We start from the raw sequence: 25,333 nt of genomic DNA, 5'->3' as shown, positions 1-25,333 counted from the left end.
TTTTACGTAGGTAAATATTATGAAAAATTTTGTTGTATATATACTAGCTATAATTTATACTACAGTAAAAGTAAATTACAAGATATATACTACTGTGCAGAGCGACATGACAAACTTTAGATTGAAGCTCGCTGCCATTCTCTGTGATTCAACACTTAACACTCCAAAGGAATTACTGAATGACGGCATCACAGATGACTATACAATTGACACCACTGAATTTGTCATTGAAAATCAAACACAGCTGTCCCAGCTGATGCGCATTAGGTACAAAGATACAGCTGCAGCAGTTTGCGACTATGTCCTGTCCATCAAAGATGCAGATGCTTTAGTGTAAGTCACATGTATATAAATGACTTTGTCTCTAATTTGTACAACTTTCAATTAATTATAGCTGTTTCTACAATATCTATATCCATAATAGATCTACGTCTTGTCATGCAAACATTATCTTTTAACATGAAAGAATGAGTTTGGAGTTCAGATCCTTATCCTATAAGCTTAAGTTTGAAAAACCTCCAAGACATACTTGATGTCAATAGATCTATGGACGTTGATGTGTTCAACCTAGCAGTGCGCATGCTTGCATGTGATATGGCTACGGTGCTGAGGGAACCAAAGAGTCACTTTATGGACTTGACATTTTCCGTAAGTTATCTTCTAATAAAATTTTTTATTTGCATGCTTATATTATTTGTTTAATATTATTTTGTTTTATAATTCTGCCTCTCTGCAGTACGTTTGTGGTTACAGACGCCATCCTCGTCATCGTGTCAAGCATGATCCTAAGTCGCTTGCAAAGTTCTTTGATGATTGGCCTCGCAGTGGAGTTTCATTTTCTGAATGTCTGCTGGTAAGTTGAACTCAACCTGTGTATCAGCTAACGTTGAATGGAACACATTTTATGTTAACATCTACCAATGTAGATTGTGGTGCCTTACTATGCATGAGGAAATTTTGGTATGTTTGTATTGGACAAACATGCCAAAATGATAGATATAACTGACCCTTCTCCGGTTCATCATAATCCTACGCATAATCATCCATCCTACTACTATCTTCCTAGAATACAGAAGATTGCTAGAACGTATGATCATGCCATGGATGAAATAGATCCCTCTTGGAATGATGACATTTATGATTGGAAACATATATATCCGGGCCTTGTTCCCAAGACATTTTATGGGTAACAATACAGCTTTACCTCATAAGATGAATAAATCATTTTTTAGAGAAGTTTAAATTTAAATGTTTCTCTTAACTTGCCTAGCTGCTTGACTGGGTTTTTAGTAACTGAGCTCATGAACATGTGGGATGGTGAACGGATTAATGGTTTGCTCAATGTGGTTAGTATTGATATTTCCTTGTCCATCAATCTCCATCTCTACTTAATTTTCTGAATGTTGATAGCTAATTTTATTTTTTCCTCATTGAAAGGATTCAAGACTCCTTAGGAAGTGGCTTCTTATTGAAGTCCTGAAATGCAACTTTAATGAGAGTGCAGATAACATACCAGAAGATGTAAGAGTCGTTGTTTGCTCCATAAGGAATACATATGTCAAGAAATACATCTGGATGTAATATTATTTGTTTCTACTGCTTGGAAGGGTTGCCAAGCATAGCTGTAACTGTTTATTTTTCCAGCATGAACTTGGATATTTGTTGATCCATCTATCTATCAATAATACAATTGTTTTTCTCACCCGGAATTGAGCTTTTGTACTGCCTCATTGACGAAGCATATTCGAATAATTGTTGATCCATCTATGAATAACTGGACATGGTATCGCATGTGTAACTCTGACACATGCATAATGCCTCCGTGATCTTGCATGCAATGAAACTTTGCTAATTATAAACAGGATTCATGTAATTGACCAATAGTCATGGCAGCAATCAGTCTATATCTCATATCTCGCTGCTCACAAGTTCAAGTACTTATCCACCATCACCTGATCCTGCATGCTAGGAAACTTCACTAATTAAGCAGGATTTCAGGAAACTTCACTAATTAATCAGTCTATACCTCTTATCTTGCTGCATACAATTTTAAGTACTACTTAAAAGGAACTTTACGCTCAGAGATCATGTAATGTTATTCACACAAGTCTGTGTTAGTCAAGTAATAAACAAGGTAAGTGAAAGTAAATCACCAATTATATGTCATATGGAAACCAATATTCGGCATATGACTTCATTGATTGGAAGTAAATCACCAATTCATTCATGAGTTTCCTAATCAATCAATCAATTGTATGGTAGGAAACTAATCAATCAATCATATTACAACGCAAAAGGAAATTAATCAATCAATTTTGATTTTCAACTAAAAATGGTTATGAGGGAAACTATATTTAAGATTTGTATACATCCTAATCACGGACAGTTTATTTTTCCCAGCAGACACAATCTTACAATGGAGCCGGCTGACAAACCACCTTCTCCCCCCAAAGAGGTGCATTGAAGAGCCGCTTGAGTCTCCCATGGTCAACAGCAACGTGCCGACTGATGTGGAGTATCATGAAGAAGAAAGCACCGAGGCAGAACCAACAGATGAAGTAGAGGATGGTGAATGGGTTCCAGAAGAGGATGAAGAAGAGGACAATGATTCTAAACTAGAGGAGTGCGGAGAAGAAGAGGATCACACAATCGCACCAAAAAGAGGAGGAGGAGGATGAGGACGATGATGACTGGGACAATGACAAGGCAGAAGAGGATGAGGACTACCAAGCAAAAGAGGAGGAGGATGGGCAGGACGATGACTGGGACAGTGACGAGGCTGAAGAAGATGAGGCCAAAGAGGATAAGGACGACTACGACGAAGAAGACGATGAAGAGGATGATGATGACAAGCCACGTAATAAGAGAAGATGTCTAGATCAAGATGGTGTTCAAGAGATGGCTGGAGCAGTACATGAGCAGCCTCGCAGCGAGAACCAAGGTTTCAATAGCAAGGACAACATGGACCAACCAGGTAGCTCCGATGAAGAGAGCCATGAGGAGAGCAGCGACACTGAAGGCACGGAAGATATAGTTGATTAGATATTGTTGGATAATATGTTAATGCTTGAATTTCCATTAGTTTGGCTATACTCTGCGTGTTTTGCTGAATTTTTTTTAACTATTTCATCAATTTTTGCTAATTCTGTGTGCCATGTCATGATTTGGATAATTGGAATGGACAATTTGCTTTATTTTGTCCCTAAAAATGATGTTTACCGTAACACCCTAAATCTCAAATTTTGCAATTTAATAAAATTTGCTAGAAATAGATTGCATGTGTCTAAGAATTCTAACGTTGCATTTAAATTTCTTAGGCAATCAAATTCTTTTTCAAAACAAACTAATGAATCATAGGAGTTCATTGTTGCATTCATGCTGGTGCATTATTTTTTATTGTTGAATTCAAATTTATGTTTGAATTGAAATTTTGAATTTGAGTTTGTTTTCTTTTCAAACCTTTTTCCTCTTTCTCTTTCTCTCTTCCAGCCGTCACCCTGTTTCTGGCCCAGCTCAGCCCGCCGGGCTGCACCCGCCAGCCCCCGCCTTGGCCTGCTGCCGCGCTAGCCCATCCCGCACCCCAGCCCAGCCTGCTGCGGCCTTCTCCCATGCTGGCCTGCGTTCACGCCTGCTCCTTGCCGCTCTATCGCTAACCGCTGGGCCCCATCGTCATCTTCCTTCTCCCGCTTGCGCCGCAACCGCCACCGGGCTTATCCGCACCGGATTCAGCCTGAGCGTCACCGCGCAACCACCTCCACTTCCTCCGCATGCACACGCGCCTTGGCCTTATCTCCCTAGGCTGTATAAACCCCTCCGCCGCACGTACCCAGCCCCTTCGCCCAAACCCTCACCTCGCTTAAGCTCTAAGCCGCCGCATGCATCTGCCGCCACGCTCGAGCCATTGTCGTCGCCGTCCCTCGTTGCCGTCATCTCTCCGCCGCCACGAACTCCGCCCGAAGGTCCGCAAGGTGTTGATGAAGTCGTCGTGGGGTTCTTGTGCTTGCTAATGGCCTTTCCCAGTGCGCCCGCGCTCGCCGGAGCTGTGCCTCGCCGCCGAGCTTCGCGCCGCCGCCGCTGCCGCAAAACCCACACCATCGACAACCAGATCGAGTTCGCCGCAAGCTCCTCTAGCTCCTTGTCAAACCCCCATCCAAAGCCGCGCTCGGAGACTCGTTTTCGAGTTACTCCAGTGAGTTGCCGCCGCGCGCCGCCACTTGCCGCTGATTCCGCCGCCGCCGCCGAGCCATCGATCTTCTCAGCCGTCAGATCCGGATCCAATGGCTCGGATCCAATCTGACCGGGTTGGTACCGATCAACACGAGCGCGCCGCATCATCTTGCTAAAAAGCCCCTGCGTTTCTTGCTTTTGCACCATAGTCTAGCGTAGTTCAAAAACCCTTAGGTTTAGGTCCTATTTTCTTTCGCCTAGGCCCCTGAGCTTCTGCATATTAGTACCCGCCATCCAGCTTGGCTCTTTCGCATGTTAAACCTTTAGTTTATACACATAATTTTGTTTTAGCCCTTGATTTCATCATGTTTAGCCCCTGAAAGTTTTAAAACTTCGCCAGCAAGCCCCTGCTTCTTGTTTAGTGCATATCTTCAGCATCCTAGACCCGTTTTAAGTGTTTCTTGCCTCCATGAGTTCATCTTGGCGCGTAGTTTATCTTGTTGAGCTTGTTTTTCTCTATTTATACTGTTTGATGTACTGTTTCTTATTTTATATCTTTTATTTGCTTGTATGTGCTCGTGTGATCATGTTAGAAGGACCACCACTTGAGGGATTTGAACCTCAAGCCTTCGAGGACTACGAGCAGTAGGAGGAACTGCAAGAACACAAGTCATGTCCTTCACCACAGCTTGATCCTAAGAACCTTTACTTTCATGTTCAATAACATTTATGCCATGCACTTTAAGACATAAACATGATGGGACCTAATTATGGATTGACTAGTTTTATTCCCTACACCTTAATCAACCTGGGGCATGGAGCGACCACCCATAAACCTTGATCCTAATTTATGCCATGCACTTTAAGACATAAACATAATGTTGGGTAGTACATGCTTAGTTTCTTAACTGGGACATGGTGGTGTTCATGAACTTAATTCTTAATCCTGATTTATTTATGCTATACCTTTCGTTAATGCAAGACCATTCATGCTTAATTGGAACATGGAGCGACCACCCAGGAAAACAGTACAACCACAAGAACTATATGGCTCTAGTCTTGGCTAATTAATTAGGGACTCTGGTTCATGGTAGCTTTACCTGAAAGGGGCAAGAGGAGGAGATAGTAGTTTGTGTATAACCCGGTCCTCTTGGGAAGGGAGCTTGGCTAAGATCCTATGCCCACTTGCGAGGTTTATGCATTGCGCTGATCATGAAAACCTTTAGCGAGCTATCCTGGCTGAGGAAACTTTGTAAAGGTCTCGTAACGTCCCTATGCAATCACACCTTGGAAGTGTGGTATGGTGCCTAGCTAGCACCGCATGGTTGGGTCTAAAGTTCTTTGAACTTTTACGTGACTTGTGGGTAAAGATGTGCAACATCTGCAGAGTGTAAAACTGATCGATCAGCCGTGCTCACAGTCAAGAGCGGCCTGGACCCTCACGTGAATAAATTATCGAAAGACAAGAATTAAATTGTTGTGATCTTATTTATGTTATCTCTGTTTATGATCCTGTTTAATGTGAGTGGTATAAACTTCCATGTAGTAAATGCTAATAAAATTTGACCAACTAAAAAAATACTGACATGCTACTAAAACCTTAGCCTATCCTTGATTGGCCTTACACTACATATTCCCCACGCTTGCTAAGTACTAACTATAAGTGGACTCACCGTTGCTAAACCTACTGCTCAGAACAAGTCAACACTGTGGAGGTTCTACAAGATTGGGAGGAGTACTAGGCGTACATTTCTCCAGTTAGCTGCCTATGGAGTCATCGTGCTTATTAAAGATCCGTTGCGTTAATAATAAACTTTTGTGTTATTCGATTTAAAGTCTATCGGTCATGTAATAATGTTATACTCTCTTTACGCTATGGCATTGACTTTGATATTCACTGAAGTTGTCGCATGTGTGTAATTTGATCATGACGCACATGTGATTTATGCATTCGGTTTTGCCTTTAGAACCGGGAGTGACAGAAGTGGTATCAGAGCCGTGTTGACTGCAGGACGTAAGCCTAGTTTAGAAAATGGTTGAAAATAAGGACTATAATATTTTAGAAGTCATTCTTAATTGAAACTTGTTTTAAGAAAAAACAACTACTTTAATTTTGTTCTTGCTTTTACTTCATCCTTTTTGCTTTATTTGATCTTTTATCAAAATTTTAATTTATTTTATTTTTCTCTTTATTTTTAGATAGCCCGCACCAAACACACTGCCTGCAAGAGTGCTATTCCCCAGTATCATCCTCAGGAGCCCGTGCAAGGAGCCAAAGCACCTCCTTATTTTTTCTACCACCCTAGCGACGATTCTGAGGAGGATCTAGTTCCACTGGAAGCGGAGGAGGAGCCGGAGTTTGAGGACCTGGAGATCGTCCATGACGAGCCTGCATCTGCACTAGCTCCAGCGCCTGCACCAGCTCCAGCGCCTGCACCAGCTCCAGCTCCAGCTCCAGCGCCTGCACCAGCCCCATCTCCAGCACCTGCACCAGGGCCTGATCCAGAGGGTGACCCCGAAGATGCTCCAGTTGGGGATGAGGATGTGCCAGACATAGTGCCAGATGTATGGAATATGGAGATACGGGATGAGTTGGAGGAAGGCATGGGGGAAGGCATTCCCATGCCCGATAAGTTAAGGAGGACTTGGATCAGCTTAGGGAAAGTCTTCAAGCCGGAATACAAGTGTAAGCAGTACACTCACCCCTGCTATGATACATACTGGGAGGTGGTAGTGTCCCTCTACGAGAAGGTGGGTGAAGGATGGAGGGTGGTGTCTGCTCACCCTGATGTGGCTCAAATGGAAACCATGGAGGCAGGGATCGCTGAGTCTGCTAGGAGGGCACTCTATGTCCTCTCACATGGGGCACACCACCAGTTGGAGGATAGCTATCACTGGTACATCCCCTACAGAGCCAGTGGCGAAGCTAAGACGTACATCGCCCCAGTCACTGGAGATTGCACCTGTGACTGTACTGTAGAGCTCAGTGAGTTGTTGGCTGCCACCAACACTGCTTTGGATGACGCCAACAACACTATCCATAAGGCTCAGGTGGAACTGCAGGAACTCAGGAATGAGAGAGACAGACTGGCTGCTATTGTGGATGGAAGAGATCCCCCAGGAAGTCCCGAGACGGAGTTCCCACTGCTGTCACCATCCCCAAAGAGGCCACGCTACAATGAGCCAGATGCCCGCACCATAGGAGTTCCAGTTTAATTTTAATGTAATCGTTAGCATCGTGCTCCGTTAGTTAAGTGTGCTTAGTTTAGAGTGTGCTTGAAGTGTTTGTCATTATGAACAATGTTTGAGTCGTTTCTTTGTAATGAGTGCGGTGTGTTGTGGAGTAATTGCCACAACGACATTGATTTATAGAAATAAAATTTTCTTAGTTTGGGGCTTAATTCTGTTTCAATCAATCATAATCTTGCAATCATGTTCTTCCATTCCATCTATATCTACCTATCATGCAAATGACAATGGAACCAAATCTGCTCGCGCTGCTCTCTGACATAGTGGTTCTGTTTTGATCAAAACTCAAACTACAGAACTCCGATTGAGGTAAATTCGGTTGGGTTAGCTTCAAAAACTTTGTGGGTTAATTTCTGTTAAAATTTCAGAATTTTTGGACACTTTGGCAGGGAGATATATAAGAAATTGTGGAGTAATCAGAATCTGTTACAGAAACCTGACACAGTCAACTTGTTTAAGTTATATCTTGAGTTCTGGACATCCAATTGAGATGATTCTAGTTGGGTTGGGTTCATAACCTTGTTTAGTATGACCTAGAAACTTTTCATGAATTTTGGACACCCTAACCGAGAATTGATTCATTAGAACAAACAGAAACTATTTAAACTGGATTCATATCGCTTTGACTTTTGGATTATCTTTTGTACATCAATCTAAATCTTATATTCCCAACGACAAGATGATGAACACCAGGTCCGGATCAAGAGTTGACCAGCCTGCACAGCCTCGTTGAAGGAGCAACAACAACAACACCAACCCCACTCCTCAACCGAACCAAGAAGTACCTGCCGGGATGGAACAGTTCCTTGCAACACAGACCCAGCTCCTCACGAACATGGCCAACACCATGGCAGCCATGCAGGCTCAGCTCAACCACAATAACAATAATAGTAACAGCAACAATCAGCAGCAGCCACCAAAAGACAAGCGTCGGAAGTTTATCAGCCACAGGCCCCCGACATTTTCCCACTCTACTAACCCGCTTTTTGCTAATGACTAGCTGAAGGAAGTAGAGAAAATTCTCACCATCACTCAGTGCACCGACAGGGAGAAGGTCCTGTATGCTTTAGGATGACTGGAGGGATCTGCTGCAGACTGGTGGGATGCTTACACCATCGCACACGCTAATGCTGATGCTATCACCTGGCTGAAATTCAAGAATAACTTTAGGAATCACCACATTCCTGCTAGTCTTATGAAGCTAAATAAGAAGGAGTTCCTTACTCTCAAGCAGGGGACAATGTCCGTGAGTGAATACAGGGACAAATTTTTCCAGTTGTCCCGTTATGCACCAGAAGATGTGGCTGATGATGACAAGAAGTAGGAGCTGTTCTTGGAGGGACTGATTGGACCACTCCAGTATCAGCTGATGTCCCACACCTTCCCATCCTTCTAGAAGCTATTGGACAAGGCTATTGTCTTGGAGCACAAGCGCAGCGAGCTGGGTGAGATCAAGAGGAAGTTTGTCTCACAAGGACAGTCTGGGAGCAACACCGGCCCCCGCTTCGCTCCACCACAAGGGACACCACTCCGCCTCATGGGCCCGAGTGGAAACTTTGGGCAGCATCAGTTCCCACGCCCGGTACAGCAATTCCAGCACCCTATTCAGCAGCTCCAACGCCCAATACAGCAGACTCCGCGCCTCATTTTCCCACACAACCGCCAGTACCATCCTGCAGGCACTCTAGTGAGGCCTAACACTCCAATGAGCAACACTTGCTTCAAGTGTGGAGAGGTTGGCCACTATGCCAATGCATGTCCCAAGAGAAATGGCCTAAACACTCCCGTGTAGAACAGCAGTGCTCCTAGGCAGAACTAGCAGATGCAGCAGCTGAGGAATGGGAACCAGACACCCCAAGGCAACCAGGGGCAGCAGAGCTACGCACGTGGCAAGGTGAACCACGTAGATGCTGAGACTGCTCAGGAAGCTCCAGATGTAGTGCTCGGTATGTTCCTTATCAACTCAGCCCCCGCATCAGTTTTATTCGATTCTGGAGCATCGCATTCTTTTATTACTTCTCAATATATGGCCAAGCACAATCTTCCCATCTGCACCATAAAGCATCATATCCTAGTTAGTTCACCAAGGAGGGAGATGAAAGCATCATACATGTGTCCTAAGGTTGATCTTAAGATTATGGGAGTGGACTTTTGGGCAAGGTTGATAGTTCTGGATTCAAAGGGAATTGATGTTATTCTGGGCATGAGTTGGTTGAGTATGCATGATGCAATCATTCGGTGTGCAAAGAGATCAGTTCTTCTAACAAGTCCTGGTGGAGAAAAGGTTGAATTTGTGGCTACGCTACCTTCAGCAGCAGATTGTACAATAAATCAGTTGGATGGAAAGGCTTTGGAGGATATCAAAGTGGTGTGTGACTACCCAGATGTGTTTCCAAATGAGTTACCAGGTATGCCACCTGACCAAGATGTTGAGTTTATTATTGATCTTCTACCTGGCACTGTACCAATTTTTAAGTGTCCATATAGAATGTTTGTTGATCAACTAAAATAACTTAAGAAACAATTAAAGAAATTATTGGATAAACAGTTCATTCATCCTAGTTCATCACCATAGGGAGCTCCAGTTATCTTTGTGGAGAAGAAGGATGGCACGCAGAGGATGTGTGTGGACTACAGATCACTCAATGAGGTAACCATCAAGAATAAGTATCCGTTGCCCCGCATTGAGGATTTGTTTGACCAGATGAGAGGAGCCAAGGTATTCTTCAAGATTGATTTGTGTTCTGATTATCATCAGATGAAGATCATACCTTCTGACATTCCCAAGATTGCTTCCACCACCAGATTTGATCTTTATGAATATACAGTAATGTCCTTTGAGTTAACTAATGCACCTGCCTACATCGTGTATTTGATAAATAAGGTGTTCATGGAGTATCTAGATAAATTTGTTGTGATGTTTATTGATGATATTCTGATCTACTCCAAGAATGAGGAAGAACATGAGGAGCATTTGAGGCTAGTGCTTCAGAAGCTAAGGGAAAATCAACTGTATGCAAAGCTTAGTAAGTGTGAATTCTAGCTGACTAAGGTTTCTTTTCTAGGTCATATCATCACCAATGGGGGAATTGCAATGGATCCAAGCAAAGTCAGGGATATTCTGAAGTGGAAGCCACCACAAACAATCATAGAAATCAGAAGTTTCCTTGGACTTGCAGGATACTACCGCAGGTTCATTGAAGGGTTCTCTAAAATAGTGAAACCTCTCGCATCACTGTTAGAGAAGGGAAGGGAATTCAAATGGACTGAAGCCTGTCAAGCTAGTTCTGAGGAATTGAAGAAGAGATTGCCTACAGCTCCAGTGCTAGTGATGCCGGATCTGTAGAAAATTTTTGACATTTATTGTAATGCGTCTCGACAGGGCTTAGGCTGTATTCTTATGCAAGAAGGGCATGTTATAGCCTATGCCTCCAGGCAGTTGAGGAAACATGAGCAGAATTATCCTACTCATGGTTTGGAGTTAGCAGCAGTGGTGCATGTCTTGAAGATTTGGAGGCATTATGTTCTCAGGACTAAGTGCCAGATCTACACTGATCACAAGAGTTTGAAATACATTTTCACTCAGACGGATCTTAACCTGAGACAGCGTCGTTGGTTGGAGTCGATTAAGGACTATGATTTGGAAATTCACTATCACCCGAGGAGATGAAATTTGGTTGTAGATGCTCTGAGTCGGAAGGGTCATGCCAATATGGCTCTAGTTTTCCAAATGCCTGAAGAGCTGATGAAGGAGTTTGAGAAGCTTAATTTGGGGATAGTTGCTCAAGCTGAAGGGGTAACATTGGAAGTGGAACCAACTCTAGAGTAGGAGATATGAAAAGGACAACTTGAGGATGCCAAGATCAAGGAGATCAAAGAACTCATGGAAGAATGAATTTTTCCAGATTTTACAGAGGATGATCAAGGAACTGTATGGTTCAAAAAGAGGATTTGTGTATCGGATGTGGGAAATATTAGAGACACCATTTTAAGGGAAGCTCATGACTCAGCCTATTCTATCCATCCTGGTAGCACCAAGATGTACTAAGATCTCAAGGAGAAGTATTGGTGGTATGGAATGAAGAGGGATGTGGCTACACATGTAGCCTTGTATGATATATGCCAGTGAATCAAGGCTGAACACCAGAGACTAGCTGGGTTACTACAACCATTGAAAGTGCCAGAATGGAAGTGGGAAGAGATCAATATGGACTTCATAGTTGAACCGCCCTGTACCCAAGCCGGTTATGACTCTATATGAATTATGGATAGGTTGACTAAGGTGGCTCATTTTATTCCTGTGAAGACCACTCATTCTGGGGCTAGGTTGGCAAAATTATATATGTTAAGAATTGTGTGCTTGCATGGTGTACCCGAGAAGATAATGTCCGACAGAGGTGCTCAGTTTACATCCCGTTTTTGGCAGAAGCTACATGAATCCATGGGTACAAAGTTGAACTTCAGCTCAGCTTATCATCTCCAGATAGATGGACAGACCAAGAGGATGAATCAGATTCTGAGGACATGTTGAGGGCATGCGCTCTAAAACATGAAGGTAGTTGGGATAAGAGTATGCCCTATGCTGAATTCTCTCATAACAACAGCTACCAAGCCAGTCTCAACATGTCACCCTTTGAGGCTCTATATGGAAGAAAGTGCAGAACACCTCTGTATTGGAGTGAGATAAGAGAGCCAATTATTTGGGCAAGAAATTATCCAAGAAGCTGAAAGGCAAGTGCAGATAATCAGAGAGAATCTGAGGACAGCTCAATCCAGGTAGAAGAGTTACGCTGATACTAGAAGGAGGGAGTTGACCTTTGAGGAAGGTGATTATGTGCATCATAAAGTATCACCTATCAGAGGCTTGCGCAGATTTAAGGTTAAAGGGAAGTTGTCGCCTTGCTTTATTGGACCCTTCAAAGTTCTGGAGAGAATGGGAGAGGTAGCTTATCGGTTGGAGTTACCCAATCAACTCTGAGATGTGCATGATGTGTTCCATATCTCTCAATTAAAAAAGTGTCTCCGAGTTCTAGAAGAACAATTACCCATGGAGGATTTAAAGTAAAGGATGATCTCACCTACACTGAATATCCCATCAAGATCTTGGATACTTTGGCTCGGTTACAAGGAACAAACTGATAAAAATGTGTAAGGTACAGTGGATTCACCATGCAGAAGATGAGGCAACATGGGAAAGAGAGAATGAACTGAAGGAGAAATTTCCCCAGCTCTTTGATAATCCATTCGAATCTTAAGGACGAGATTCTTCTTAAGGGGGTAGGATCTGTAACACCCTAAATCTCAAATTTTGCAATTTAATAAAATTTGCTAGAAATAGATTGCATGTGTTTAACAATTCTAAGGTTGCACTTCAATTTCTTATGCAATCAAATTCTTTTTCAAAACAAACTAATGAAACATAGGAGTTCATTGTTGCATTTATGCTGGTGCATTGTTTTTTATTGTTGAATTCAAATTTGTGTTTGAATTCAATTTTGAATTTGAGTTTGTTTTCTTTTCAAACCTTTTTCCTCTTTCTCTTTCTCCCTTCCAGCCGTCACCCTTTTTCCGGCCCAGCTCGGCCCGTCGCGCTGCGCCCCGCCAGCTCCTGCCTCAGCCTGCTGCCGCGCCGACCCATCGCGCGCACTGGCCCAGCCTGCTGCGGCCTTCTCCCACGTCGGCCTACATCCACGCCCGCTCCCCGCCTCTCTCTCGCTGACCACTAGGCCCCGCCGTTATCTTCCTTCTCCCACTTGCGCCGCAACCGCCGCCCGCCTTATCCGCACCGGATTCAGCCCGAGTGCCGCCATGCAACCACCTCCGCTTCCTCCGTGTGCATGCGCACCTTGGCCTTATCTCCTCGAGCTATATAAACCCCTCCACCGCACGCACCCAACCCCTTCACCCAAACCCTCGCCTCGCTCATGCTTTGCGCCGCCGCGCCCGAGCCGTGCCATCTCCCTTCCTTTTTGTCGTCGCCTCTCCGCCACCATGAACTCCACCTAAAGGTCCGCCAGGTGTTGATGAAGCTGCTGTGGGGTTCTTGTGCTTGTCGGTGGCCTTTCCCCGTGCGCCCGCACTCGCTGGAGCTGTGTCTCGCCGCCGGGCTTCGCGCCACCGCTGCCGCCGCCAAACCCACACCGTCGACACCCAAATCGAGTTTGTCGCAAGCTCCTCTAGCTCCTGGTCAAACCCCCGCGCAAAGCCGCGCCTAGAGACTCATTTTCGAGTTACTCAGGCGAGTCGCCGCCGCTTGCCGCCAGTTCCGCCAGCGTCGCCGAGCCATCGATCTTCTCAGCCGTCCGATCTGGATCCAACGGCCCGGATCTAATCTGACCGGGTTGGTACCGGTCAACGCGAGCGCATTGTGTCATTTTGCTAAAAAGCCCCTACGTTTCTTGCTTTTTGCGCCACAGTCCAGCTTAGTTCAAAAACACTTAGGTTTCGGTCCTAGTTTCTTTCGCCTAGACCCCTGAGCTTCTGCATATTAGTACTCGCCATCCAGCTTGGCTCTTTTGCATGTTAAACCTTCAGTTTATATATGTAATTTTATTTTAGCCCTCGGTTTCTTCAAGTTTAGCCCTTGAAAGTTTTAAAACTTCGCCACCAAGCCCCTGCTTCTTGTTTATTACATATCTTTAGCATCCGAGACCCATTTTAAGTGCTTCTTGCATCCACGAGTTCATCTTGGCGCATATTTTATCTTTTTGAGCTTGTTTTTCTCTGTTTATACTGTTTGAGTTCTTATTTTATTTCTTTTGCTTGCTTGTATGTGCTCGTGTAATCGTGTTAGAAGGACCACCGCTCAAGGGATTTGAAGCACAAGCCTTCGAGGACTACGAGCAGTAGGAGGAAGTGCAAGAAAGCAAGTTGTGTCCTTGACCACAGCTTGATCCTAAGAACTTTTACTTTCATGTTCAATAACATTTATGCCATGCACTTTAAGACATAAACATGATGGGACCTAATTAAAGATTGACTAATTTTATTCCGTGCACCTTGATCAACCCGGGCTTACATAATGTTGGGTAGTACATGCTTATAAATTACATAATGTTGGGTAGTACATGCTTAGTTGCTTAACTAGGACATGGTGGTGTTAATGAACTCAATTATTAATCCTGATTTACCTTTAGTTAATGCAAGACCATCCATGCTTAATTGGAACATGGAGCGACCACCCTGAAAAACAGTACAACCACAAGAATTATATGGCTATGTTCTTCGCTAATTAATTAGGGACTCTGGTTCGTGGTAGCTTTACCTGAAAGGGGCAAGAGGAGGAGATAGTCGTTGGTGTATAACCCGGTCCTCTTGGGAAGAGAGCTTGGCTCAGACCCTATGCCCACTAGGGAGGTTTATGCATTGTGCTGATCATGAAACCTTAGTGAGCTATCCTGGCTGGGGAAACTTTGTAAAGGTCTTGTAGCGTCCCTATGCAATCACACCTTGGAAGTGTGGTATGGTGCCTAGCTAACACCGCATGGTTGGGTCTAAAGTTCTTTGAACTTTTACGCAACTTGTGGGTAAAGATGTGCAACCTCTATAGAGTGTAAAACTGATCGATCAGCTGTGCTCACGGTCAAGAGTGGCCTAGACCCTCACATGCATAAATTATCGAAAGACAAGAATTAAATTGTTGCGATCTTATTTATGTTATCTCTGTTTATGATCCTGTTTAATGTGGGTGGTATAAACTTCCATGTATTAAATGCTAATAAATTTGACCAACTAAATAAAATGCTGACATGCTACTGAAACTTTAGCCTATTCTTGATTGGTCTTACACTACACATTCCCCACGATTGCTTAGTACCAATCATAAGTGTACTGACCCTTGCTAAACCCGCTACTCAGAACAAGTCAACGCTGTGGAGGTTCTACAAGATTGGGAGGAGTACTAGGCGTACGTTTCTCGGGTCAGCTGCATGTGGAGTCACCGTGCTTATTGAAGATCCGCTGCGTTAATAATAAACTTTTGTGTTATTCGATTTAAAGACTACCAGTCATGTAATAATGTATACTCTCTTTACGTTATGGCATTGATTTTGATATTCACTAAAGTCGTCACATGTGTGTAATTTGATCCTAACGCTCATGCGATTTATGCATTCGGTTTTGCCTTTGAAACCGGGTGTGACATTTACTTTTTGAGATTAATAACCATATATAAGTCAGTATTATATCCAAGATCTGATACCTTTTTAGCAGCTGCATGTGTTCAGCAAGAACTGTATTGTGCAGTTGCCAGAAGCCACGAAAGGGCCACTGAGCATTTGGCGAATTGTTCTAGATCGATCGTGCCATTTCACAATTAATAAATATGCCATCACACTACTGCGCTGATGCATAACCACGGCGTTTCCTTCTCGTTAGTTCCATTCCTGAACTGCACCGTTCTTTACAGTGTAGGAGGTGTAGAGACTCACGCGTACGACAACAATGTCAACCCCACCAGATTCCCTGATTGATCCTTCAGGGTTGTGGCCTCCCAAGCTTCCGCAGGTTGTCTCAGATGATGATGAGGAGAAGGACTCTGTAGCAATGTCATCTGATGGTGAGCGTGGGTTGTCGGCCTACAAATTCTACGGCGTCAAAAGTGACGAAGACATCAGCGAAGGTGTCAACAATGACAGCAACGACGACAACGACGATGGCGACGACAGTGAAGATGGTAACAACGACGACAACGGGCCACCTAGCAAGCACCGTCATGTGGACGGCTCGAGTGAGAATGGTGGAGGTCTCGGCTATAACGACACCACGTAATCTTCCGGCCGACTTTCCAAAGGTTGTTATATATTGTATTAATTCCAATCTTCTTTGTAAATAGGTTGTGTGTGTATGTGTGTGTGTGTGTGTATATATATATATATATATATATATAGATAGATAGATAGATAGATAGATAGATAGATAGATCTGTAGTCGGAATGTCTATGGACGTCGAGCAGAGGCAGTGGCCACTCGATCTGACTTATTCATATATACTTAGATACACCGCCCTTACAGTCTGACGTAAATACGTCAGACCTTTGAAGTATCCTTATGGCTATATATTTAGATCAGGCGAAGAAGACGACAAATGCATCCACGTTATGTAGCCTGATCCGGCAATTGTCCAACTATTTCATTTTTTTCAAAGTTTCAATTTCCCATATCTAAACTTCTTGTACAAACTACACGTCCAACTTGTCAATTGATGAATATAGTTTGTTTATTTTTTAATAAATATTTGAATTTGGATGGTTAGTTATACGTTATTTCTAGTAACTATTATCTTGTATGTAATCCTTTTCATATCACGTGCGACACGTCTACTGTTCTCTAAAAAAAACGGCGAGGGTTTTGGCCGGAAAACCCCAGAAGCCAATTCCCAAATGGCGTGCCACCGCCCATCGCTCCTCCTCCGCCGCCGGCGCAGCATCCCCACCCCTTCCTCCCTCCTCGTCCTCCTCCGCCACCGCCCCTTCGCCTCCTCTCCCTCCCCGCCCTCGCCCCCCACGCCGGCCTCCTCTAAGCCCCCCGCCCTCTCCGCCCGCCTCGCCTTCGTCTTCGATCAGCTCGACGCCATCGACCGCTCCCGCTCCTCCGACATCTCGGCCCGCGACGCCGCCCTCCGCCGCATCCAGTCCTGGCGCCGCCCCGCGCCGCCCCCGGAGGCATCGCCGCTGGAGGCAGAGCCAGGGCCAGGGCCGGGGCCGGGGCCTGGGCCGGAGCCGGACGAACCGAAGAAGGAAGCTGAAGCCTCGGCGGCGGCGGCGGCGGCTGATGAGGTGGGGAGGATGAGCATGGAGGAGGTGCTGCGGAGGGAGGTGGAGCTGGTGCACCCCTGGCCCGAGTGGATCGAACTGATGGAGCGGCTGGCTCAGCAGAGGTACTTCGACCTCGGGCGGGCCGGTGACGAGGCCTCGATGGCCGCCGCTGTGCCCATGGACCTCTCAGAGGTCAGTGAGGAGGCCGGGTTCGACTTCTCCAGGGACTGGACCACTGTTAAGAACGCCTGCATGAACTTTGGCCGCGACCGGTTCGACATCCTCAAGTACGTTTGTTGCTCCTAATGTTACATTTCGTGGAACATTTATGTTCCTTGTGTTGTTAATTATACGCGATGCGGAAGTCAAATTCATCTGGGTGCCTTTACATGAATTATTTTACCTGTGTCATTGACTTTTGGTCAAAACAGGTTCCTTTCCTAAGGTGCTTGCGATAGCTTTGAAAAAGTTTGAAGGCAACCCATGTTAAGATAATTCCAGTCCATAGTCTTCGATTCAGTTCATTGCCATTCCAATTTTTCCATCCTATTGAGAGACCATTATCATTTGTTAGAAGCTTGTGGGATTATCAAAACAGTATCTTTATTTAGAGTTGTCAAGTGCTAGCTGCATAAAATTTGAAGGCAGGATTAGATGAAAATTTCTAGATCCATCAGATGGGTTGTTACTGTGTTCTTTTTCCCCCCTAGTTTTGATGCTTAGAAGTTACCACTGTTGTCGCTCATTGAAGTTAGATGACTACCTTGCTACACATACCTTTTTCTTCGCTGTAAGTGGATAATGATGATGCATATCCTGCCATTGTTATTCCCTTGGACGCACAGGAATAGATATTTTAAGTCGCATTTAAATTTTGGAAAGCTTCCCCTAAATTTATTGCAAAATTTGGAAATTTAGGGGTACAAGTATCATGTTAAGTTGGAAAACTCATCACTGCTGAGAGTAAATCACTATGGCCATCCGAAATCAGATATTGCTTCCTTGCATATAATTTTTTTGGTGAATCCATGACTGAAGCACATGATAATTAAATCTAAGATATATTGTATCGGAGAACCAACATGCTTTGCCCGTGCATGTGAATATTGTTATTTTGCCTCAAAATTAGTAAAAGGAATTCATTTAGCATGCCAGATCAGAAAGGGTTATTATTAATGTTGCAGCATTTGGACGACTTTGTTTATAGATACAACAAACGAACAAACAGGAGTGTGCTAATAATCATGTTATTGTTTCCTCAATCTTATGCAGGTCCTTGCCAAGGAAGGATCTTCAGATATTGGTTGGCCATGGGTGCCCCAGCATGGATGCAAAAGCGGTGTTTTCTGCAAAGCTTATAAGAAAACTTGTCCATCTTGATGAGGGTGATGTAAGTTGTATATTCTAAACCGAAATTTGTTTCTGAATGCCCAAAAATTTGCATTTCACCGCTTTGTGTTGTGTCTACCGACTTGTATCTCATCCACCATGGTCTCTAGTCATCATTGCGACTGGCTAGCACTTCCTATCATTTAATATCCATCCCTTTGGTCTTATTGACATAAGAGATGTCATTTATAGTTTATCTCTTTCTTTATCTGGAAAGTCAAGAAATTCTCATCGAAACATCGAGGAATTAGCCTCCTCCTCGAATGATAGCATAATGACTGGTCACGAAGGGTTTCGTTTTTGTAGGATGGTCCGAAAGAATAGGACAACAGTAGCCTGACAAACAGTAGGTTCAGTGCAGTTACGCCTACTTGTTCAACACTATATTTGGATGGGGGCATGACAAGTACCAGAGAATCTCAGAGAGAACATTTTTGTTATTTAATTATAATAGATGGTATCTGAGATTCTGAGTTTATGAGGGATACACGTGTTGTCTCACATTTTACTATACCATCTTCATTTCTTTCATTCTTAATGTCCGGCTGCATATTGCAAACACATTTTTATTTGCTTGTGCCGATCCTTTAAGAATTAGTTGGATTTGATAGCCCTAAATTTAGGCAAATAACTTGAAATTCCATTAGTATATGCTTAATGTTTTTGTTTTGCTTGCCTATTGTTAACATCAACAACACATTTAGCTATCTACACCCTGATCCTGACCCAGTGCTACTACTGCTGCATTGACACTCGCAAGAGTCAATTCACTAGACAGACTTAAATTCATGAAAACCTGCGATGCAATTGCTTACGCGGAAAATTCCCTCATGCTTGTGGTGTATTTATGATTTATCGTTCCTTGGTTGTAACTTATGTTACTTATACCAAAGCCACCATGATAGAGTCATCACAGCAAGAGAGTGAAGGAACTTTACATGGCGTAACAATAACTAAATGGTTTTGATACCAAATCGTTTTGTCCTGATTCCGCTATCATCAAAGAGTCTAAGATTGATAAGTTAAATAAGATAATTTGAACCAGAAAAGGAACACTTCTATCTGCTTCTCACATTGAACTGGTACCGTACATGCTAGACTGCGCTGTAAAAGGTTCTAGTCAAGTAGCTGGTTTCGCCTAATGCCTAGCTGACCTAGCATACAAGATGGTGATGAGAGGGAACTGCTGAACAGGAGAGGTGAGTGGGTGGAGTGAAGGAATCTAACCATGCTGGCCATGGCTCGAAACCAACAGGTGAAGGAAGTCATAACAACCTTTGCCTCTGGCTGTGCCTCCACCTCCACTTGCTTCCTTTTCTAAAGCCGGAGCCACCCCTTGGCTTAGCTGATCTCCTCATGTTTTGTTTTCCTCGAGCACGCAGGAGAATCCTCATGTTTTCTGTCCCCATCGTATCTTGATGTCACTTCGTTGCATATTGTTCCTGTCTTTGAGCTGGCTGCGGTGAGTTCTATTCCTTCTGACCGCCTTGACAGGCTGGTCACCTAAGGTCACTGACTTGGTCGAAAGCTTTACATGAGAGTGCTTCCTAGTATTCTGAAGCCACCTAGCACCTAGGCTGCTGCCAAGGCCACCTTTGGAACATTGGTGTTAGACAAACTAAAATTCTCACTATACACAAATATGATAATGGAGCATATTCATTTGACATTAGTTGTAGTAAGGTCATTTAATTGTTAATATGAGCTAAAGAATATGTGCTAAACAGTCCTGTTACGAAACGTCTGTATTCTTTTTTCTGACAACCTATGTCACATTTAGGGGGGAAGAGTTTATTTATTGCATCTTTTCCTGTCCTGGGAACGAACTAGCCTCCGTGAAACAAGCAGGGTAAGGCTGCCTGGAAATTCCTTTCCCTAAACCCACCTTGTGTGGGAGCTTTCAGAACTGGGTTCCCCCTTTTGTATTGCATTTTTACCCTCTACCCCTACATCAATGAAACAAGGTTATGCTGTTGTAGCATGCCAATTAGTGTGGTGATTTCTCTTTTAGTTTTTTTTCTGTGCCACCTTGGTTTCTGCACATGGCAGTTTACAGACAAGAATTGCGAAATAGAGTTGAGTTTTATTTTTGGCAACTGAGTTTTTGCCTAGTAAAGCTGCTTTAGATTCTGCCCAAAACAAGAGACTGAACTAGCTTATGTTGGTAACTCTGCGTTGTCAGATGGTATATTGCTTTTGCCTGACAAAATATGACAGATGTTTGCCTATCCCAATCGCTTTTTACCTTGTCTGACGTGCGCCTTCTTTTTGTTTGGATGTCATTATTACTCTTAACACTTTATCCCTTTTGTTTTGCTCTCTCATACTGGTTTTATTGTTAGCCCTTCTCATATAAGGTTATGAATATATAATGAGGTCTCCATTACAGTTTGGCCTTGTCATGAGATCTGAATACTTGTATTATATTTTCTCATACAGAAAATGTCATTCTTCTCATTTTTCTCTAGCTAGTGTACTGCTTTTCTACATCATCATATATAATTCAGTGTAGTACTCCGTATTTTGTAAGCATAATCAACGCAGGGTGTTAGCGCGGAGGCATATAATTTTGTTCAATTCACTTTTAGATGCAATGTCTAAGTGGACATCAAATATGGTAATACCTTTAAGAAAATCTGGCCTTCTGATTCTTTATTTTGCTTCTAATTTGCAGGTATGTAGTTCTTGTAATTTACGAAATAAATGTTCGAGGGGCTACATCCTTACACGTAAAGAAGATGAAGCTCGGACTCTTGATGTTATGCGTATTTTATTGATATATGGTTTTGATCACATAAAGGAAACTGTAGAGAACAAACCTCTTCTCAAATTAAAATCTTTGAAGACTGTTGTCCGGAAATTAATACATGAGATTGTGAAGCTGAGCGCTGTTCCTATTGATCCTAATCTTCCACCCCCTGTAATAAAGAAACCTCCTCCTAAGGTGAAGCAACCACCTCCCCCACCAAAGAAGCGAGTCGGACGTGATGATGTAGAGATGAAGAAAGGAGATTGGCTCTGCCCTAAGTAATTTAAACCACTTGCCTGTAATTTATGGAACCTCGTTAACTTGAGGGATATGATTTTTATTTTCTGGAGTTTGTTTGCAGGTGTGACTTCATGAACTTTGCAAAAAACAATATTTGCTTACAATGTGATGCTAAACGTCCCAAAAGGCAACTCCTCCCGGGAGAGTGGGAATGTCCTCGGTTAGCATACTCACCATAATTCTGTTTTGGTGTCTATTTTTCTAGCCTATTATATCTTAACTGTATGGAATGCACACTGCACTAACCCTTCGCACTTTTCAACATCTTTTGCTGCATCCATGTTTGCTAATATTTTATCTGTCCTCAAACACATTTCTGAAAAAAAAAATGACTTGGTATCTAGGATGCGGTTTATTTTTCAACCTTATGGTTATCTCCTCCTGGCAATTTCCAGCATTTCTTGTTACATCCATGTTTACTGCATATGGTTATCTGTAATCAATCACAACTGCGAACAAGAATGAGTTGGTATCAAAGATTCATAGTGTTTTCTGTTACATCTGTTACAATTAATTTGCTATGTACTGTTAATGTCTTCACTTATTGAGCTGATTTGTATACATGGAATTGCAGGTGCAATTTCTTGAACTATAGGCGGAATATGTCGTGTTTCCATTGTGAACATGATCGCCCTGCAGATGAGTACTCCAAGAGCCAAATGGAAGCAAAGCAATCGGCACTGCAGAAAAGATTGGAAAGACCACCACGCAAATCTGATGTTTCTAGTGCATGGAACTTTGATTTTGATGATAATGAGTCAGATGGTGCAGATGTTGCTGCATTTGAGTTTGCTGATTCATCTAAAGCGAGGGGGAGCTCATCTGTGGACAACATATCCTATAGAGATTCTACTAGGGGCTCTGAGGATGAGGAATTCAGAATGGCTGAAACAATGGGCAAGGGAAGAGATGATAAGTTCTCAGAAAGAGAGAGCTTGCCATCTTCTAGAGTTGGTTTTGATGATTTTGATGATGAAGAGGATGACATTGACAGCTATGAACTTGACTTATCAAAAGGAAGTCAGACAGGTGGAGTGTCAAGGATGAGTTATTCTGATCTTGAGAATGCTTCTGATTCAGAAGGTTTGGATGAACTTGATAACGGTAGAAAGTCAAGATATGCAGCCAAAGATGATACAACAGTGTCTGCTGATGAGGATGAATTTGAGGATCAGCCTTCCCTGAGATCGAGTCATCTTGCTGATTCTTGGCATAAAACCAGAAGTCGGAGTGGTTCTAATAGATATAGAAGGGCATCTTTAGGATCAGAGAGTGATGAGGGGATGAATTCTGATCTGGACGAGGACATTGACAAAGGTCTAGGAAGTAGACGAAGCCATAGTCATGGAAATCCTGACAGAGCTTCTGTTAGGCACAATGCACTTGCCTACAGTGATGATGAACCATTTGCTGATGATATGGATTCTGGTATGGTTGATCGGTTCCAATCTAGGCGGACTAAGTCTTCCTCAAACATCAGTGGTAACTTCCGTGGCAGGAGCCATGACATGAATGATAGACAGTCTAGAGGTGATCGTTATAATAGAACAAAACGGAATGAACAATTTAACGGTTTTGATATGCATCGTGGTGGGCCGGTCTCGGATAGGGCTCGCAGGGTTAGAGGAAATCAGCTAGATAATGGTTCAAGAGGTTCACAAAGAAATGTAAGAGGAAACTGGGATAGAAGAAGTGATTTTAATGGCAGGCACTCAGGTTTTTAAATAGAACATATGAATCACATAATGTGAGTAGCAATACAAGTATCAGAAGGGGGACCAGTGAGCAGCAAGTTCCTTTGGTTGAAAAAACTGAACGGGAATTGGATTTGGAGGTCCTGGCTGATATGGGTTCTTTAGGAAAGTTAAGACTTGCTAGTCATTTCTCCAGTTTTGCTAACACTTGCAGCATTATATCACATGGCCATATATGTCTGTTGAAATCATGTTGTTTCACTGATTTTCTGAGCCAGCAATAAAGTTCAGTTTGTCATGTGAAATATACAATATGATGACCCACTGTATTTCATTTTTGGGTTTTGATTCAGTGGAATTGGGGTTTATGCTTTAGAGCAGTATCTAAACGATGGATTCATGTGTATGCTTACATCTGTTCAGTTTTTGAGTCTGGGTATTGCAATTTTGACAGGTCCATCCACTTCAGGATGGCTCCAATTTGGTTCCACCATAGCCGTGTTCCATGATCCTCCGTTCTGTGGTCATACCTCTCATCTGCATTTCCTTTTGAAGAATAGCACTTGTTTGTCTTATTGGTTTGGCATTGCATGCATCGGAGCCTACGAACCTGATTTACTCTGCTGGAGACGTGGACTGCAGGCAGGCCAAGCTGGGCCTGACTGAGCCGCTCGATCAGCTTACCTGCCTTGCGCCGGTGGATCGGGCTGTGATGCCGTGCAAGGTATGTGTGTTTGGGTCTGGGCACTGATTTGGGTTCCGGCTCAAGTTGGGGTCCAGTTATTCGAATAGGTTTTCCAACTATAGTTTGGACAAAGTATATTCAAATTCATTCTACACTCCAAAAATTCCACTTCACTCCAAATAGAATAAGAATCATTCATCCATGCACGCTCTATTATTTAAATGCACTATTTCATTTACTAAAAGAAATTCAAAAGAGGAGAGATGCATTGACTTATATTTGACCTATTACAATGGATGGACACAATTCAACGTTCTTTTTCTTAAAAAAAAAGCGGAGCTTTTTGCCAACACTACGATTAGCTTCAATATACGTAATAACCGGATGTTCCTGGAAGGGCTACTGGAACCACTTTTAGTGCCACTCGATATCTTCTCGCCTTCACCATATTTCTTCCGGCCTTCCATGGCTTCGCTTTAGTTGATGTCTTTTTTTTCCAAACACGAAGTATTTACACATATACACATACATACACTCATCCCTTTAAACACACACGCATGTACGTATATCATGTCTCTGTAAATACCTTTGAAAAGTTGGCCTGTTATTTCTGGAAGGAATCTAGGAACATGTAAGGTCAATGCTAAGTCTAAAACGAGAATAATCTAGGTAGACAAGTTCGACCACAACTCCATAAAATGTAAACAAATGAGTTTGTGCTTGGTTGATGTCTTGAATCTTCACTTGCTCTTCTAACGGTTTGAACACTTCTTTTTACCTAGTTCATTACCTTGCATCAATAAGACTGAGACATTTTATACTCACAAACGTCGTTAGTGTAATCATGTTATCATTAATGATTAAAATCACATAAATAAAACATGTGCTAGGATAGTTGATTCTTCAACAACAACATTTTTCAAATAACAAAACCATGAGGAAAAACCAACTCATTCAAGAAAATCGAGAAAAAAAGGACATGACAAAAACACTAGTAGACAAAAAGAAAAATACAAGGAACACATAAATAAAAGCAAAGTGTAAAAGGTTTTGCGAACATTTTTTATCCAAAGTTTGAGGACCTCACAAAGCTGCAGCTATTGCAATCATTATAAATAGTTATTTGTCAAACAATGTGGGCAGTAATTCTTTTTTTTTTACGGAACCGGCAGGGGAGCCCCCTACCCCTATTTTTTATATATAAAAGGATAATATTTACGAGTTACAAGGCCGGAAGCCCAAGGGAGAAAAGGAAATAACTATTTACAGACTACTCAACCAAACATTGATTTTCTCCTTAATAGCTTGGTTTGGCCCTAAGGGTGACCAGACGCAAATCCTCCAC

The 25,333-nt window shown here is 43.0% G+C and overlaps 1 protein-coding gene across 1 annotated transcript; it reads left to right on the top strand.

Annotated features, from left to right (window-relative positions):
* The first annotated feature begins 16,768 nt into the window (after positions 1-16,768).
* Positions 16,769-23,793, top strand: LOC117845211 (uncharacterized). The gene is made up of 5 exons (XM_034726171.2): positions 16,769-17,458; positions 18,444-18,561; positions 21,235-21,587; positions 21,671-21,769; positions 22,184-23,793. Exons 1-5 carry the CDS (start codon positions 16,797-16,799, stop codon positions 23,331-23,333), a joined length of 2,382 nt encoding a protein of 793 aa, XP_034582062.1. The 5' UTR covers positions 16,769-16,796; the 3' UTR covers positions 23,334-23,793.
* The last annotated feature ends 1,540 nt before the right edge of the window (positions 23,794-25,333 follow it).

This window comes from Setaria viridis, chromosome 2 (assembly GCF_005286985.2).
Source record: "Setaria viridis chromosome 2, Setaria_viridis_v4.0, whole genome shotgun sequence".
NCBI lineage: Eukaryota > Viridiplantae > Streptophyta > Magnoliopsida > Poales > Poaceae > Setaria > Setaria viridis.
This window is presented reverse-complemented; position numbering and strand designations above follow the sequence as displayed.